Source organism: Dendrobates tinctorius, unplaced genomic scaffold (genome assembly GCF_039654945.1).
Source record: "Dendrobates tinctorius isolate UK_male_01 unplaced genomic scaffold, ASM3965494v1 ptg000256l, whole genome shotgun sequence".
Classification (NCBI taxonomy): domain Eukaryota; kingdom Metazoa; phylum Chordata; class Amphibia; order Anura; family Dendrobatidae; genus Dendrobates; species Dendrobates tinctorius.
Window position 1 is genome coordinate 4498894 of NW_027361923.1, and position 13781 is coordinate 4512674.

General features: G+C 43.2%; 1 protein-coding gene across 7 annotated transcripts in view; it reads left to right on the plus strand.

Annotated features, from left to right (window-relative positions):
• The window catches only part of GRIA4 (glutamate ionotropic receptor AMPA type subunit 4), a 529928-nt gene that overhangs the window by 276502 nt on the left and 239645 nt on the right, over nt 1-13781 (plus strand). For all 7 annotated transcript variants that reach the window (XR_012226501.1, XM_073558369.1, XM_073558370.1 and 4 more), the window contains exon 5: nt 452-505. Coding sequence is in view for 6 of the 7 variants with exons in the window: in XM_073558369.1 (XP_073414470.1) it covers nt 452-505 (54 nt within the window). In the remaining variant the exon portion in view is untranslated. The remainder of the gene's footprint in view (nt 1-451; nt 506-13781) is intronic.

Below are 13781 nucleotides of genomic sequence, written 5' to 3' on the forward strand. Positions count from 1 at the left end.
CCATTTTTGTGGGGAGGCTTGGAGAACTTTAAATAAATTGAACCTATCAACATGGACTCCAAAAATGTGTGAAGGAAAACCGGTTTCCTCTGGGCTCTCTGGTCTCACGCTCCAAAGACATACTGATAGGGAATGTAGATTGTGAGCCCCAATGGGGACAGTGATGGCAATATATATGTAAAGCGCTGCAGAATTAATGGTGCTATATAAATAAGCAGAATGAATAAGGTTCTCCACCAACAAAGTCAAGTTACCAAGATCTTAAAAAACAAACAAACATGTTTATCCCCTGAATGCAGTAATGACATATTAAGCAATGTTTGTTCTTTTCTGTATGAGTTATACGTTGTTATATTTTTTTATCTATTATTACTATATTTTATGGCGATGATCCTGTGTTAATTGTGTTGCGGAGTGTACGGCTAAAATATTATGTCTTTTTTCGTTACAGATTGTGAGTGTTGGGAAACATGTGAAAGGCTATCATTACATTATTGCAAACCTAGTAAGTATTTGTGTTCATTAATTTGCTCTGAGAGCCTATTTATTTTCATTTCCCCTTTTGCAATGGGAGCAAAATCAGTGGAAAATAAAAAGTAGTGCATTCATTTGGTCCGTGCTCATCATGCATCTGATTAAACTCTAATCAAAAGAGCATTTATCATCACGATTATACATTCAAATAGTGTGCACCGATTCTGTGTGGAAGGCCTACTTATCGGTAGAAAATAAGCACCTGCCGAATGAAAAGCCTTGGGGAAGATCTATTTTACCGAGTTGAAGACACACTTTCTTCTTGTACTGTCTGTTTTCACTGTACAACAAGGTGTCTGCTTTATGACAGTTACAAGTGTGAGATAATGGACAGGAAAGTGTTAATACACTATTACAGTATAGCTTTAGTCTGAGTGGCTCACGAAATAAGTTCTACTTTTATCAAGATTACTTAGATTCACATCTAAGATTGCAGAATTAATGTTTTTCCCTGAGTAAAAGAAATAATTGTTACACTTCTGGGTATGGAGTAAAATCTACTTCCACCAAAGACCAGGGATTGGCAGAAAAACTGCATGCATGGCCTTATATGTGTGCATAATATTCCTATTCTATCTTGTCAAGATCTCTAACAGTACAGCAGAGCAGTAATTTGTCATTAAACCATGTTATTATGATGAAATCACTCAGTTGACTCTGTCTCCTTCTGAAAAGCAAAGCTGAAAAGTGAACTGCAGACAATAGGAGTTGTAAGTCTTATATGTGTATTCCAATCGTCAGTCTGACTGCTGCAATAATAACTCAGTATTTTTTTTAAGAATAGTCACATGACAAAATACACTTCTAGTTTTGGAGTAAAATCTACTTCCACCAGAGACCAGCGATTGTCAGGGAAACTGCATACAGGGCCTTATATTTGTGCATAATATCTTATATTTAATATTTTATAATAGAATAATTAGATATTAATAAGATGTTATCTTATCAAGGTCTGTAACAGTACATCAGAGCAGTAATTTGTCATTAAACCTCTGATATTGATTAAATGACTGTGTTGACCATGTCCCCGTCTATACAGCAAAGCTAAAAAGTGAGCTGCAGACAACAGGAGTTGCCAGTCTTATACATGTATTCCAATAGCAAGGCTGACTGCTCCAAAACAATTCAGTATTTTTATAAGAATAGTCACATGACAAAAATGCACTTTTGGCTACAGCAGAGCAGTAATTTGTCATTAAACCCCATGATGATGATGAATTAACTGTTGACACTTAGACTACAGACTTTATATTTTCCCAGAGTGAAAGAAATGATTTATAATTCTGGTTATGGAGTAAAATTGACTTCATCAAAGACCATTGTTCGACAAGGGAAATGTATACAGGGCCTTAAATTTGTGCATAATATTCCTATTCTATTTTATCAAGATCTCTAACAATGAGCACAGTGGTAACTTGTCATTAAACCCTCTGATGATATTCATATTACTCTGTTGACCCTGTCCCCATCTACACAGCAAAGCTGAAAAGTGAACTATAGCTAATAGGTATTGTAAATCTTATGTGTGCATTGCAATAGCCAATGTGAAAACTGCAATAATAATTCAGTATTTTTCTAAGAATAATTTCAAAACAAAATACACTTCTGGTTATGGAGTAAAATCGATTTTCACCAAAGATCAGGGATTATCAGGAAGCTCCATACAGTGCCTTATGTGCAGAATATTCCTATTTTGTTATCAAGGTGTCTAACAGTACAGCAGAGCAGTAATTTGTCATTAACTGTTATGATGATGAAATCACTCTGGTGACTCTGCCCCATCTACACAGAAGAGCTGAAAAGTGGGCTGCAGATAATGGGAGTTTATAGCCTTATGTGTACTGTATATTGCAATGGCCAGTGTGAAAGCTGCAATAATAATTAAGTATTTGTATTTGAGTAGTTACATAGTAAAATATCGCCACACCATTACGGTCTTCGGTAAGGAAGGGGAGCCTCAAACTGTCCCTGGAATTGGGACCCTAACTATCCCTCTGACTTTACTATGCTCCTGTTAAACCCTGATTTGTCACCTCTTTCACCCCATGAGGCATGGGGCAGAAAGGTAATGGGGCAAAACAGGGATAACAGTAAACCTCTATCAAGCAAAACACTAACCAACTATAGGGAGGAGGATAGGGACAGGGAGGAATAAACTAAATGAGAACAGGGACACTTACTACAGCAAACTTCAGTAATCCAGTAATCCATTTAATATGGCACACAAATCACACCATCTCTAAAGTAGACTTGCGATTCATTACCCGACGTGACCATATAACTCCAGGTCTTCCAGGGGGACGTGACACCCTCGTGACAAATGTTAACTAAATATTAGTTAATGTATATATAGTTACACATAAACATAGGTCTCCAGAAAGATGCTATATTCTGATATTCATGAACATTTTAATGTAAAAAATTGGAACCCTGCCCCTTGGACTGTTTAACAAGGCTGTTAAAACAGACCCTTTTGGTGTAGCATTTAAGTAAGCCCCCATTCTTTTGTAATTCAACTCACAATATTGTCTTGGCTAAATTGAAGAAGTAAGCAAGGTTTTGATCTGTTGAGATCTAGTACCCATCTAACCACTTGAGCCTAGTCAGGCAATACTGTTTATTTAGAGATCTATAAATGACTTACAGTGGGTATGGAAAGTATTCAGACCCCTTTAAATTTTTCACTCTTTGTTTCATTGCAGCCATTTGGTAAATTCAAAAAAGTTGATTTTTTTCTCATTAATGTACACTGTATCACATGGTCAAAAGTATTCAGACCCTTTGCTCAGTATTGAGTAGAAGCACCCTTTTGAGTTAGTACAGCCATGAGTCTTCTTGGGAATGATGCCACAAGTTTTTCACACCTGGATTTGGGGATCCTCTGCCATTCTTCCTTGCAGATCCTCTCCAGTTCCGTCAGGTTGGATGGTGAATGTTGGTGGACAGCCATTCTCAGGTCTCTCCAGAGATGTTCAATTGGGTTTAGGTCAGGGCTCTGACTGGGCCAGTCAAGAATGGTCACAGAGTTGTTCTGAAGCCACTTCTTTGTTATTTTAGCTGTGTGCTTAGGGTCATTGTCTTGTTGGAAGGTGAACCTTCGGCCAAGTCTGAGGTCAAGAGCACTCTGGAAGAGGTTTTCATCCAGGATATCTCTGTACTTGGCTGCATTCATGTTTCCTTCAATTGCAATTGGGATTTTATTGGGCAGGCGATGAGCAGTGCCTGGTTTTCTCCACCCATACCGCTTAGAATTATCACCTAAAAGTTCTATCTTCGTCTCATCAGACCAGAGAATCTTATTTCTCATAGTCTGGGAGTCCTTCATGTGTTTTTTAGCAAACTCTATGCCGGCTTTCATATGTCTGGCACTGAGGAGAGGCTTCCGTTGGGCCACTCTACCATAAAGGCCGGACTGGTGGAGGGCTGCAGTGATAGTTGACTATGTGGAACTTTCTCCCATCTCCCTACTGCATCTGTGGAGCTCTGCCAAAATGATCTTGGGGTTGTTCTTTACCTCTCTCACCAAGGCTCTTCTCCCACAATTGCTCAGTTTGGCTGGACGGCCAGGTCTAGGAAGACTTCTGATGGTCCCAAACTTCTTCCATTTAAGGATTATGGAGGCCACTGTACTCTTAGGAACCTTGAGTACTGCAGAAATTCTTTTGTAACCTTGGCCATATCTGTGCCTTGCCACATATGCAAAATTTTTTGTCAAACATTATTATAAAATGGTAATGAAAAGATATTAATTACAAATATAAACAGCAATCCAAAATGCAAGTGCGATAAATGTAGGTAAAACATAGCAGCAAACAAGCTGATAAACTGCAATATATGCTGGTGTGTAAGTAGAATCCAATGTATCCCAGAATAGATGTAAAGTGCAATATACTGTATAGCAGTATACTGCAAATGCAATGTGCAGTTTATCCCAGTATAAATGTAAAGTGTAAAATATCCTGTTATAAAACTAAAGTACAATGTATCCCAGAATAAGAATGGAGCCACTAACTGTAAAAGAGCATCCGAGCACAATGCAAAAGAGGTAATATGAGAAAATACATATGTAAGTATGTGGAGGACCATAAGACGCATTTATTCTCACTTGCATTATGAATTGTTTTGTATATTTGTTCCATTTACTCCTTAACTAGCACTTTATTTTAGTGTTTGACCAGAATTTTTGTTGTCTCTACGCATAGCTTGCAGGGCCCCGGACAACTGAGGAACCATACTCTTTAACTCTAAGCCCTTATTTTTGGAGTCTTTAGATATAGGACTACATTACTTATCCGTTTTTCTGAGTTTTTATTTTTTGTCTTTGTCCTTGTATTTAAATTCATGTTAAATGAAGATGATGTATTATTATATTGTGTGTATGGGTGTGTTCATAGCTGTTTTTTTTATATTTTTGCTGTCTTCGCATGCTTTGATATATCTTTGCTGTACCCCTATTTGATATTGGTTGGGGTTGCAGTCCAGATTTCTGTTTTACATTGGTTACGCAGTAGTGATGAGCGAACGTGGTCAGATAGGGTCTTATCCACCATGCTCTGGTGCTAACAGATTGACATTGGCATGCTCGAAAATATGGTTGAGTCCCCGCTCCTGTATGTCTCGCGGCTGTTCGATAACCACAAAACTTACAGGTATAGTCTAACACAGGGTTCCCCAACTCCAGTCCTCAAGGCCCACCAACAGGTCATGTTTTCAGGATTTCCTTAGTATTGCCCAGGTGATAATTTCATCACCTGTACAATGCAAGGGAAATCCTGAAAACATGACCTGTTGGTGGGCCTTGAGGACTGGAGTTGGGGAACCCTGGTCTAACAAATAGGCAATCTCTGCATATGTTGCAGCTGTCAAACAGTCATGAGACATGCAGCCGCGGGGAGGCGAGCATATTTTTCCAGCACGCCGAAGACACTCGGTTAGCACCCGAGCATGACGGATAATACTTTATCCCAGCACGTTCACTCATCACTATTAAGCACCTAAAATGACCTTCGTTCTGTCTGCCACCCATGCACATTATGCTACCGAGTGGTGGACCTACCACTGAAGCTGTCAAGATTGTTACATCTACATTTGATGACCTCATCAAAGTGGGGGTAATGTTAATCCAACCTATAAGACACCTGGGAAAATGGGAAAAACATGCACCGCAGTAACTTTCCAAATTTGTGGAGCATGGTCAATTCAGATTCAGGCAATGGAGGGATGTTTTCTTGGTCATCTTCCAACCAAAATTTTTTCATATTTTTCTATTCTTGTTTTATGGTAAAGCAGACCTGATTTCCATATGATGTGTATGGATATATTTATGCTTGACCTTCAGTCACAGAATAGCCTAATAAAGCAGACAGTGACAGCTAGGAGAATCATACTTTATGTTGGTAGCGGTAGACCGCTACTATTAAAAATCATCTCTCGGCTTGTGCTAATGCCCTACTTAGTATTCTAAATGCTCACTTTTCTAAACAAGTGTGAAGTACAATTTAAAAATCTAGCAATGATAAAGCTGATCTGTCAGAATGATAGGTCCGGCTATATTTAGAGTGTTTCTTCCTTTTGCAGATACCTTGATTGCTTTATTTCCATGTCTGAGACTAATTCTGTAGAGAGGCAAATTCTGTTGGAAAATTAGAATTGCAGATCCCAGGATTTACAAGTGGAATATAATCCTCTTTGTTTTGTCTTGCTGTTATAAATCAAGGTTCCTTATTAGACAGGCAATCTTGCGTTTCTGCTGTATTCACTCGATGCCTGTCCTTAAGGGACTCGAAGTAATGTGTATTAATTATGGCTAGAGATGAGCCAATCGATTAGATGCAGGTTGAATTTATGTACAGTAGAATTTTTAGGAATTTGCGGAATCCATAGAATTCAAACAATTTGTGATTCATTTTCCAAAAATTACCTGAAACTTTCTCCACTACTATACATTGCATAAAATTGCATCAGACATAGAAGGCGTACATGACCTTAGGTGAGGCAGAGCGGGATTACCCACACCACCATGGTTTAGCACAGATAAGATTATAAAAGACTATATAAAAGCAGAGGCAGGGAACGCAGTAGCCTGTTTGTGGTGAATCTGGATAGTGAGAGAATGTCAGAGCTAACAGCTTAGCTATAGAGATAGGAAGAGAAATCCATAAAACACTGAATAAACCGAACAAATAGTGTGTGACAGCACAGCAGTGAAGAATGGATACCATCCGTTTTACCCATAGCCATGTCTTTTGAGGTCATTTGGACATTACTGAGGCTGTGTTTGCATTAAACAGCTTGAAAACTAGTTGGGTACATTCCAAGAATTCAGACTCTTATACATGTCTTTTCAGGGCAGTTGAAGGCTTTGCGGTATTTTCCGTTCACTGAAAATTGATTTGCCATAAATCAAAATTTGGGGAAAAAAAATTCAGCAAAGCTAGCGAATTCAAAAGATTTTCCCATCTCTATATGTAACAGCCCTGCTGGCATCACTGCATGGCTTCCCATCCCCGCTTACCAACTAATATATATGTACAAGTATATCAGAGGGCAATATAGAGATCTCTCCAATGAACTGTTTGTACCAAGGACTGTGTCAAGAACAAGGGGGCATTCTCTTCGTTTGGAGGAAAGACAATTTCTGCACCAGCATAGAAGAGGGTTCTTCACGGTAAGAGCAGTGAGGCTCTGGAATTCTCTTCCTGAGGAAGTGGTGATGGCCAACTCACTGAATGAATGTAAGAAAGGAATGGATGCTTTTCTTGTGAGTAACAGTATAGAAGGTTACGAATAACATAATATTATAGGTAGATGGTTGACCCAGCTTAGGGGAAGGGATTTTTTTCCCTATGGAGAAAATTGGCTTCTACTCTGTGGGTTTTTTGCCTTCCCCAGGATCAACAATGCAGAACAGCTGCACTAAAAATAGGCTGAACTAGATGGACATAAGGTCTTCCTTCAGCCTTCAAAACTATGTTACTATGTTACTTACTGCTCCAGGTCATGCGGTAATTTCTGTCTGCTGCCAGCTCCATGCGCTATGCCTCTTGCTTTCCTGCTTTCTCTCTTCATGTTTCCTCACTGTGTGTATAGGGGGGCGGCGCCTGAACTCTCTGCTTCTTATGCTGTCAGGGTGCACCAGTCTAAGCTGTCCCCGACCAATCACCTGGAGTCCTTTACTATATAGGGTCATCACACCCACTAACCCTTGCATGAGCAATGTCTCAACTCAGTTAGCTCCTTGCTGCTGAGGTAGCCAGGCCCTGTCCTATGTCTCGCCTTCTCTGACAGGCTTTTCTCCTAGCGTTGTCTAGCATTCTCTGGCTGCCTGCCAGGAGGCGTATATCCTGGTCCCTGTCTTGTCCTAGCCTTGTCTTATTACTTGCCTGGTACTTCTCTGCTCGCCCTCCAGGAGGCAGAATATCCTCGTCCCTATATCCTTCGGTCCCTATACCTTTTCTTGTACTGTTTCTATGTCTGATTTCCGTCTTACCTCTGTCTGTCAGTCTCCTTGTCTGTGGTTCCTTTCCCTGCTGTGTCTTTCCCTGTGTCCTTCCTATCTGTACCTTGCACTCTTGCAAGCTCTACCTACCTTGCAGTCTTGCAAGCTCTGCCTACATTGCACTCTTGCAAGCTCCACCTACTCCGCACTCTTGCAAGCTCCGCCTACTCAGCACTCTTGCAAGCTCCGCCTACTCCGCACTCCTGCGTCTCCGCCTACTCCGCACTCCTGTGTCTCCTCCTACTCCACACTCCTGCCTGTATGCATACCTGCACCTCCTCTGTGAACAGTTCTTAACCTGTTCCAACTTACTCCACACCTTCCTGCCTACAACCATACCTGCACCTGCTGTGTGAACAGGCCCCTACCTGTTCCTTCTCATACCACGCCAGCCTGTCCTGTGTCTCAAGCCGTGCCCGCCTGTCCTGTGTCTCAAGCCGTGCCCGCCTGTCCTGTGTCTCAAGCCGTGCCCGCCTGTCCTGTGTCTCAAGCCGTGCCCTCCTGTCCTGTGTCTCAAGCCGTGCCTGCCTGTCCTGTGTCTCCAAGCCACGCCAGCTTGCCCAGTCTCTCCAAGCCGTGCCTGCTTGCTCTGTGTCTCCAAGCCGTGCCTGCTGTGTCTACCTGCCTGTCTATAGCACCTGTCCGAGTGACTTGTCCCCTAGTGGGATCAGCAACCACAGCCAGACACCACCCTGGAGGGGCACCCGACAGCTATCTGCCGTACAAGCCTGACCTCACCATCAGAGGCTCCAGTGAAGACCGAGGTAGCTGCCGTAGTCACGTCCCTTCCAGGGTAGCCTGGTTTGTGGCACAGTGGGGCCACAACTCCCCGGCTCGCGCCATTCAACAAAGGCGCGAGCGTGACATTATAACATGTCATAAGCCATTATTCAGCCACACTATTGGCCTGAGCTTTTATGACAGAATTCTGGTATAAAAATCTTGGAAAAGTTGCAAAATGTTGGTGCAAGTTGAGGATGCGCAAATATTTTAATACTTTTGTCGTTCTCAGGCCTATTTTCCCCAGCTCAGGTAAAGTAGACAGACATGGGGTGGCACGGAGACCACTTCTCATCAAATTCATGACGATCAGATCGCTACTCCACAAATCTTTCGCCAGTGGGGACTGCAGTAAGATTTGTAGCAAGGCGTGCACTACTCATCAGACGTTCCAGATTCATTAAGAGGCCTAAGACTCTTAATGAGTCTGGAGCCTCGCCCACTCATCATGACAGGCGTGAAGATTGTCGATGTTGACGACCCACCTGAGTGTTGAACCAACTGCACTTACTGTTTAGCTGAGGCCTTGGTACTGTATGGTCCCTCTTCGAAAGCAACAACAGCAGGAGAGGAGCAGGTTTATTTTGTTTGAGAAAGTCCATTACATCAATAAGATTGTGTTAATGAAGATTAAAGCATTACTCCATTGTTATTTTTTTACTGCGACACTGCAGTGGTGCCACTAATGTAAGTTCTCTGACCCTAATCTTACATTTACCAGCCATCATTTTCATGTCTTCATCGGTCCTACACCACCACCTTGTGATTGCAACTTCTGACTCACCGTAAGCCAGCGGTAACGGTCACAAGCTTTCAGTGTAAGTCAATGGGAGACTCGTTCTGGCTCTCATAGATAAAGTAGTGAAAATCCGGCTTGTCCAGCCAACACTGAACTGATCTGGCCGGTCACAAACTGCTGGAGACCGATTAGGGCGATGCTGATAACAGAACAAGATGACAGTGAACTGGTAAATATGAGAATAGGGGCAGGAAAACCATATTCGTGGCACCACGCCAGCTTTGCAATAAAAAAAAAATAACAGTGGAGTGGTGCTTTAAGCTGCAAGCGTACTCAGCAATTTTTGGAACTCTCATACCACTGTCTGGAGAGATACGCACATGTATGGCCACTTTTCCATTTACAGCTGCACAAATGTGGCCTAGTCTTGAGATAGATGTGATTTCTAGCATTAGTTTGTATCCGCGTCTGTACATATAAGAAGGGACAACCCTTTTAGGAGAGTAAGGTTTCAATATCCCATAGCCATCAGATCATGTTCAAATCAACGGGGAAGACAGTGTTGATTTTGTAGTAGGCAGTGACTTGTAATAAAACAGCGTTGTAAGGCAGGAGCAATGGAGTGGTATGTTGTTGAAGCTATTGGGAGGTGAAGGGTATAAAGGAATGGTGGTGGTATGGTATTTGATGGTATAGAGTATGCCATAATACTGGAAATCTTTAACCCACAATGGTCCAACAGTAAGCTGTTAAAGGGATTTTACCAAAATTGCATTTTCCCTATGTATAGGGCCTACCTTGCTGATCTCCGGGGAAAACTGTTCACTGCGTCCCCCAGTGATCCCAAAAATTAGTTTCTGCTCCCTATGGTTTGGAACTACTTGAAAAATTCAAGGACAGTACTCCGCTATTTCCAGCAAAATCCCATTGATAATGAATGGAGCGGAGGCTCATCATGAGCACCACGATTCATGACTGGGGTCTGCATAGTTCCGGAACCCCATTCTCAGTTGGAAAGGGGATGATTTGCGATATTGGAAAAACCTCTTAATAATTAGACAGTTTATTTTTCTTTTGACTTCTAGTTACAAAAGGAACATGATACAGAATTCTGCAGAGGGGGAGTCCTGACAAGTTAATTCACCGGTAATCAGATCAGTTGGGACATTACTGGAGATATCAGATTTGGGACAAATAATTATCCGTGTTCGCAAAACCTGATGGCTCCTAAGAAATTTCAAGTTCATGGCATAAATCCTCCTACCTGCATTATCTAATGCCCTCCGAAAGACAGCAGTGCACAGATAGGACGGAGACAGAATGGGATCATTGTGTTCCGTCAGATAAGATACCCAAGACAGAACTTACTCAATAAAGAAATCGTTTGTACACGGTGCCCATTCACCCGCCTGGATCAGAGGTTAAACTGAAGCTGCCACCGATTTACAGAATAACATCCAGAAGTGAATGTAGCTTTGGTTGTTACTAAATTAAAAGACTAAAGGTTCCTCAACTCTCTGTTAATCTAATAAATTATCTACTTTTTATTTGTAAAAATCCATGATACTTCACAGCATTGTCTAAACCTTAAGATTTAAGGTCTAACTTTACATAATCGCAGTGGACAAGTCACTGCTTACCACAAAAGCAGCACACTCATATACTGCTGCTGGCTTTCTTTGCCATCTAATTTGGTAATTGTAAGTTGTTACCAGTTTACTTTATAAAAATGATTTTGTCCCTTTTTTTGATAATTCAATCACATAACCTGTTAGGTCAGTTTCTTCCCCAAGATCAACCCATTCTTTTTCTACTACTGTAATCATTCTAATGATCTGGTTACAACATAATCAGTCATTATTCATGACACTACCGCCGTTGGATGCTTTTCCGTGAGGCCTGACGACGGGGTTGTGAATCCTGCTTGGCACCGAATTAACATTCAAAAACTGTATAGTTGATGGCATGCGGTTTTTGTGTAGAGTCGGTGGGCCGGGCTGGGGGGTGGTCCCTCTCTTTACCGCGCAGAGACAAAACAGAGACAAGATGGAGGCAAGTTCTGGGTGCAACAGGTCCAAGTTTATTTGTGCTCTCACCGTCCGACTGACGGTCCTCACAAGGCGACACAGTACCTTCCTCACGGCCCTCCGTGTTCAGGGCCGCTTCACACACCGTACTTTTCACCTGAGACGTACATGTACGTCCTGTACCTTTTCCACTCTTCGACGCTCCTGTCAGCTCCGTCACTGTGGCTGCCGTAGGCCTGTACACCAACAGTAGTTTCACTGGTCAGACGTCGTGCCCAATACGGTGTCCTACACCCGGTGTCTCGTCTTTACTGCGGTTCTTCCTGTCAGGACCAACCCCCTGACTTTCTCTCTCCTCAGTCCCCCTGGTACGGTTTTCCTCACAGTGCACAAACTGTCGTAGTCCTCCTGTCACTGGAGCTCCCCCTGGGGACTGGAACTTTCTGGAACCCTCCTTCAAATTTATATCTTTCCCGGTTCCCTGTAACTCCGCCCCCCATGACCAATGGTTTCCTAAGCCCTAAGCTGATGTCAAGTCCTGAACTTACACTCCTCCCTGCCATCTAGTGGTCAACCCGAGGTACTGCACGTCCACTACTCTTTCTCAGCAGTTTCCCCACTGCAGTAACTGACACCTGTCTAAACTGTACAAACCTTCCTTTCTCCATTCTGACAAGTCCATCCATCAGGTCACCTTCCCTACACTCTCCCTTCCTTTGTCTATTGTCGTCCTCGACAATCGCAATCCCTGCCTTCGTCGTTCTGAAGCTTCACCTACACTCTGTTGTCGGACCAGTTGTTGGTCCAAACCCACTACCTGCGGGGGACGAACCATACTGGGAGCACCATGCTCTGAGTAGCCTACTGCTACGCACCAGCGCGCACGCCACATGACAACGTCTTTCAAATTGGGCTAGGTACACCCATATTCTCTCTATGGCGTGTACCTTCCCCTACTCTCCCCTTCTGTTACCTTACACTGTCTGGTACGCCATGATCGAGGCCTCACACCTACCAGATCATTGCCGGCATCCATCTTTCTCCTTCAGGGGTGTCCGTGGTGTCGGGGACCTGACCTACGACGGCTGTCTTTTTCACATCTTCCACCTCTTGTACCTTTCTTTCAATTACATGTCATGGTCGGCGTCTCGGTCTCCCAGACCCTCTTCACACATAGACCCCTCTTCAGATCTCAAACTTCCCTTTTGTCCCTCAGACCTTCCCTTGCCCGGACCTGTTGCATTTTACTTTTGCATATTATACATCAAATAACTTTATAATAGCACAAGTACCCCATTTTTATATATATATATATATTTTTTTTTTCATTTTCTTTTGCTTTTACAACCAACATATTACAACAAAACATTGCATGTCTTCTTCCCCCTTCCTTTGACATGGACACTCTTTTTCCGTATCCCCGCTCTGTCAGGCTTCTCAATTAAACACAAACCATCCTATAAGAGGAATATCATAATACAAAAATACTCAACAACTAAAGCACTTTTTTTTTTAACTTAAACTGGTCTTCGTAACCTGCACTACGGTGCACCGAACTCCTGACAGTCTTTTCCACTATTTAGTGGTCAGTGGCAAGGGCTCCACAGCCGTGGAACCCCTGGGATACCGGGAGTGTCCACACAAGTCCTCTTTACGGGGGTTCGCATTCTTCGGGCTCCGCCAGTACTGCCACCGCATAATATCCGCGGGGGCAGTATTCTTTATAATATGATACTAAGTCCCCCTCCTTCAGAGCCCGGCCGTGACATATGGAGGCCACATTAACATAAACCTTTTGACCAGTCTTATCTCGGATGAAACCGTACCCCCTGTCGACGTTGGTATATACCAGCCGTCCCCGAGATCTCTTCACTACCATGCCAGCCTCCCCCTTTGAGTGGAGTAGGCTCCATGTCTCCTGCTCCCGGGCCTTCTTTTTCTTGATCAACTCGACGACCCAAACGGAGGGTACAGTGCAGGCTCTGGAGTCCAGTGGGTGGGGCTCTGCCAAAGAGGTGAGCGGGGCAGAGGCGACCGATGATTTCTGCGGCCCAGCAGCCTCTGGGGCCGAGTGACGAATGGGGGCAGCCGGGTTCTCGGTGAGTGGGGGCACGGGGCCTGCCAAATAGGCCGCAGCCGGTTCCAACACCGGCATAACTGCGGCCGCAGGGTAGGCCGCACTCGACGTTTCAGCCGGGGCCGG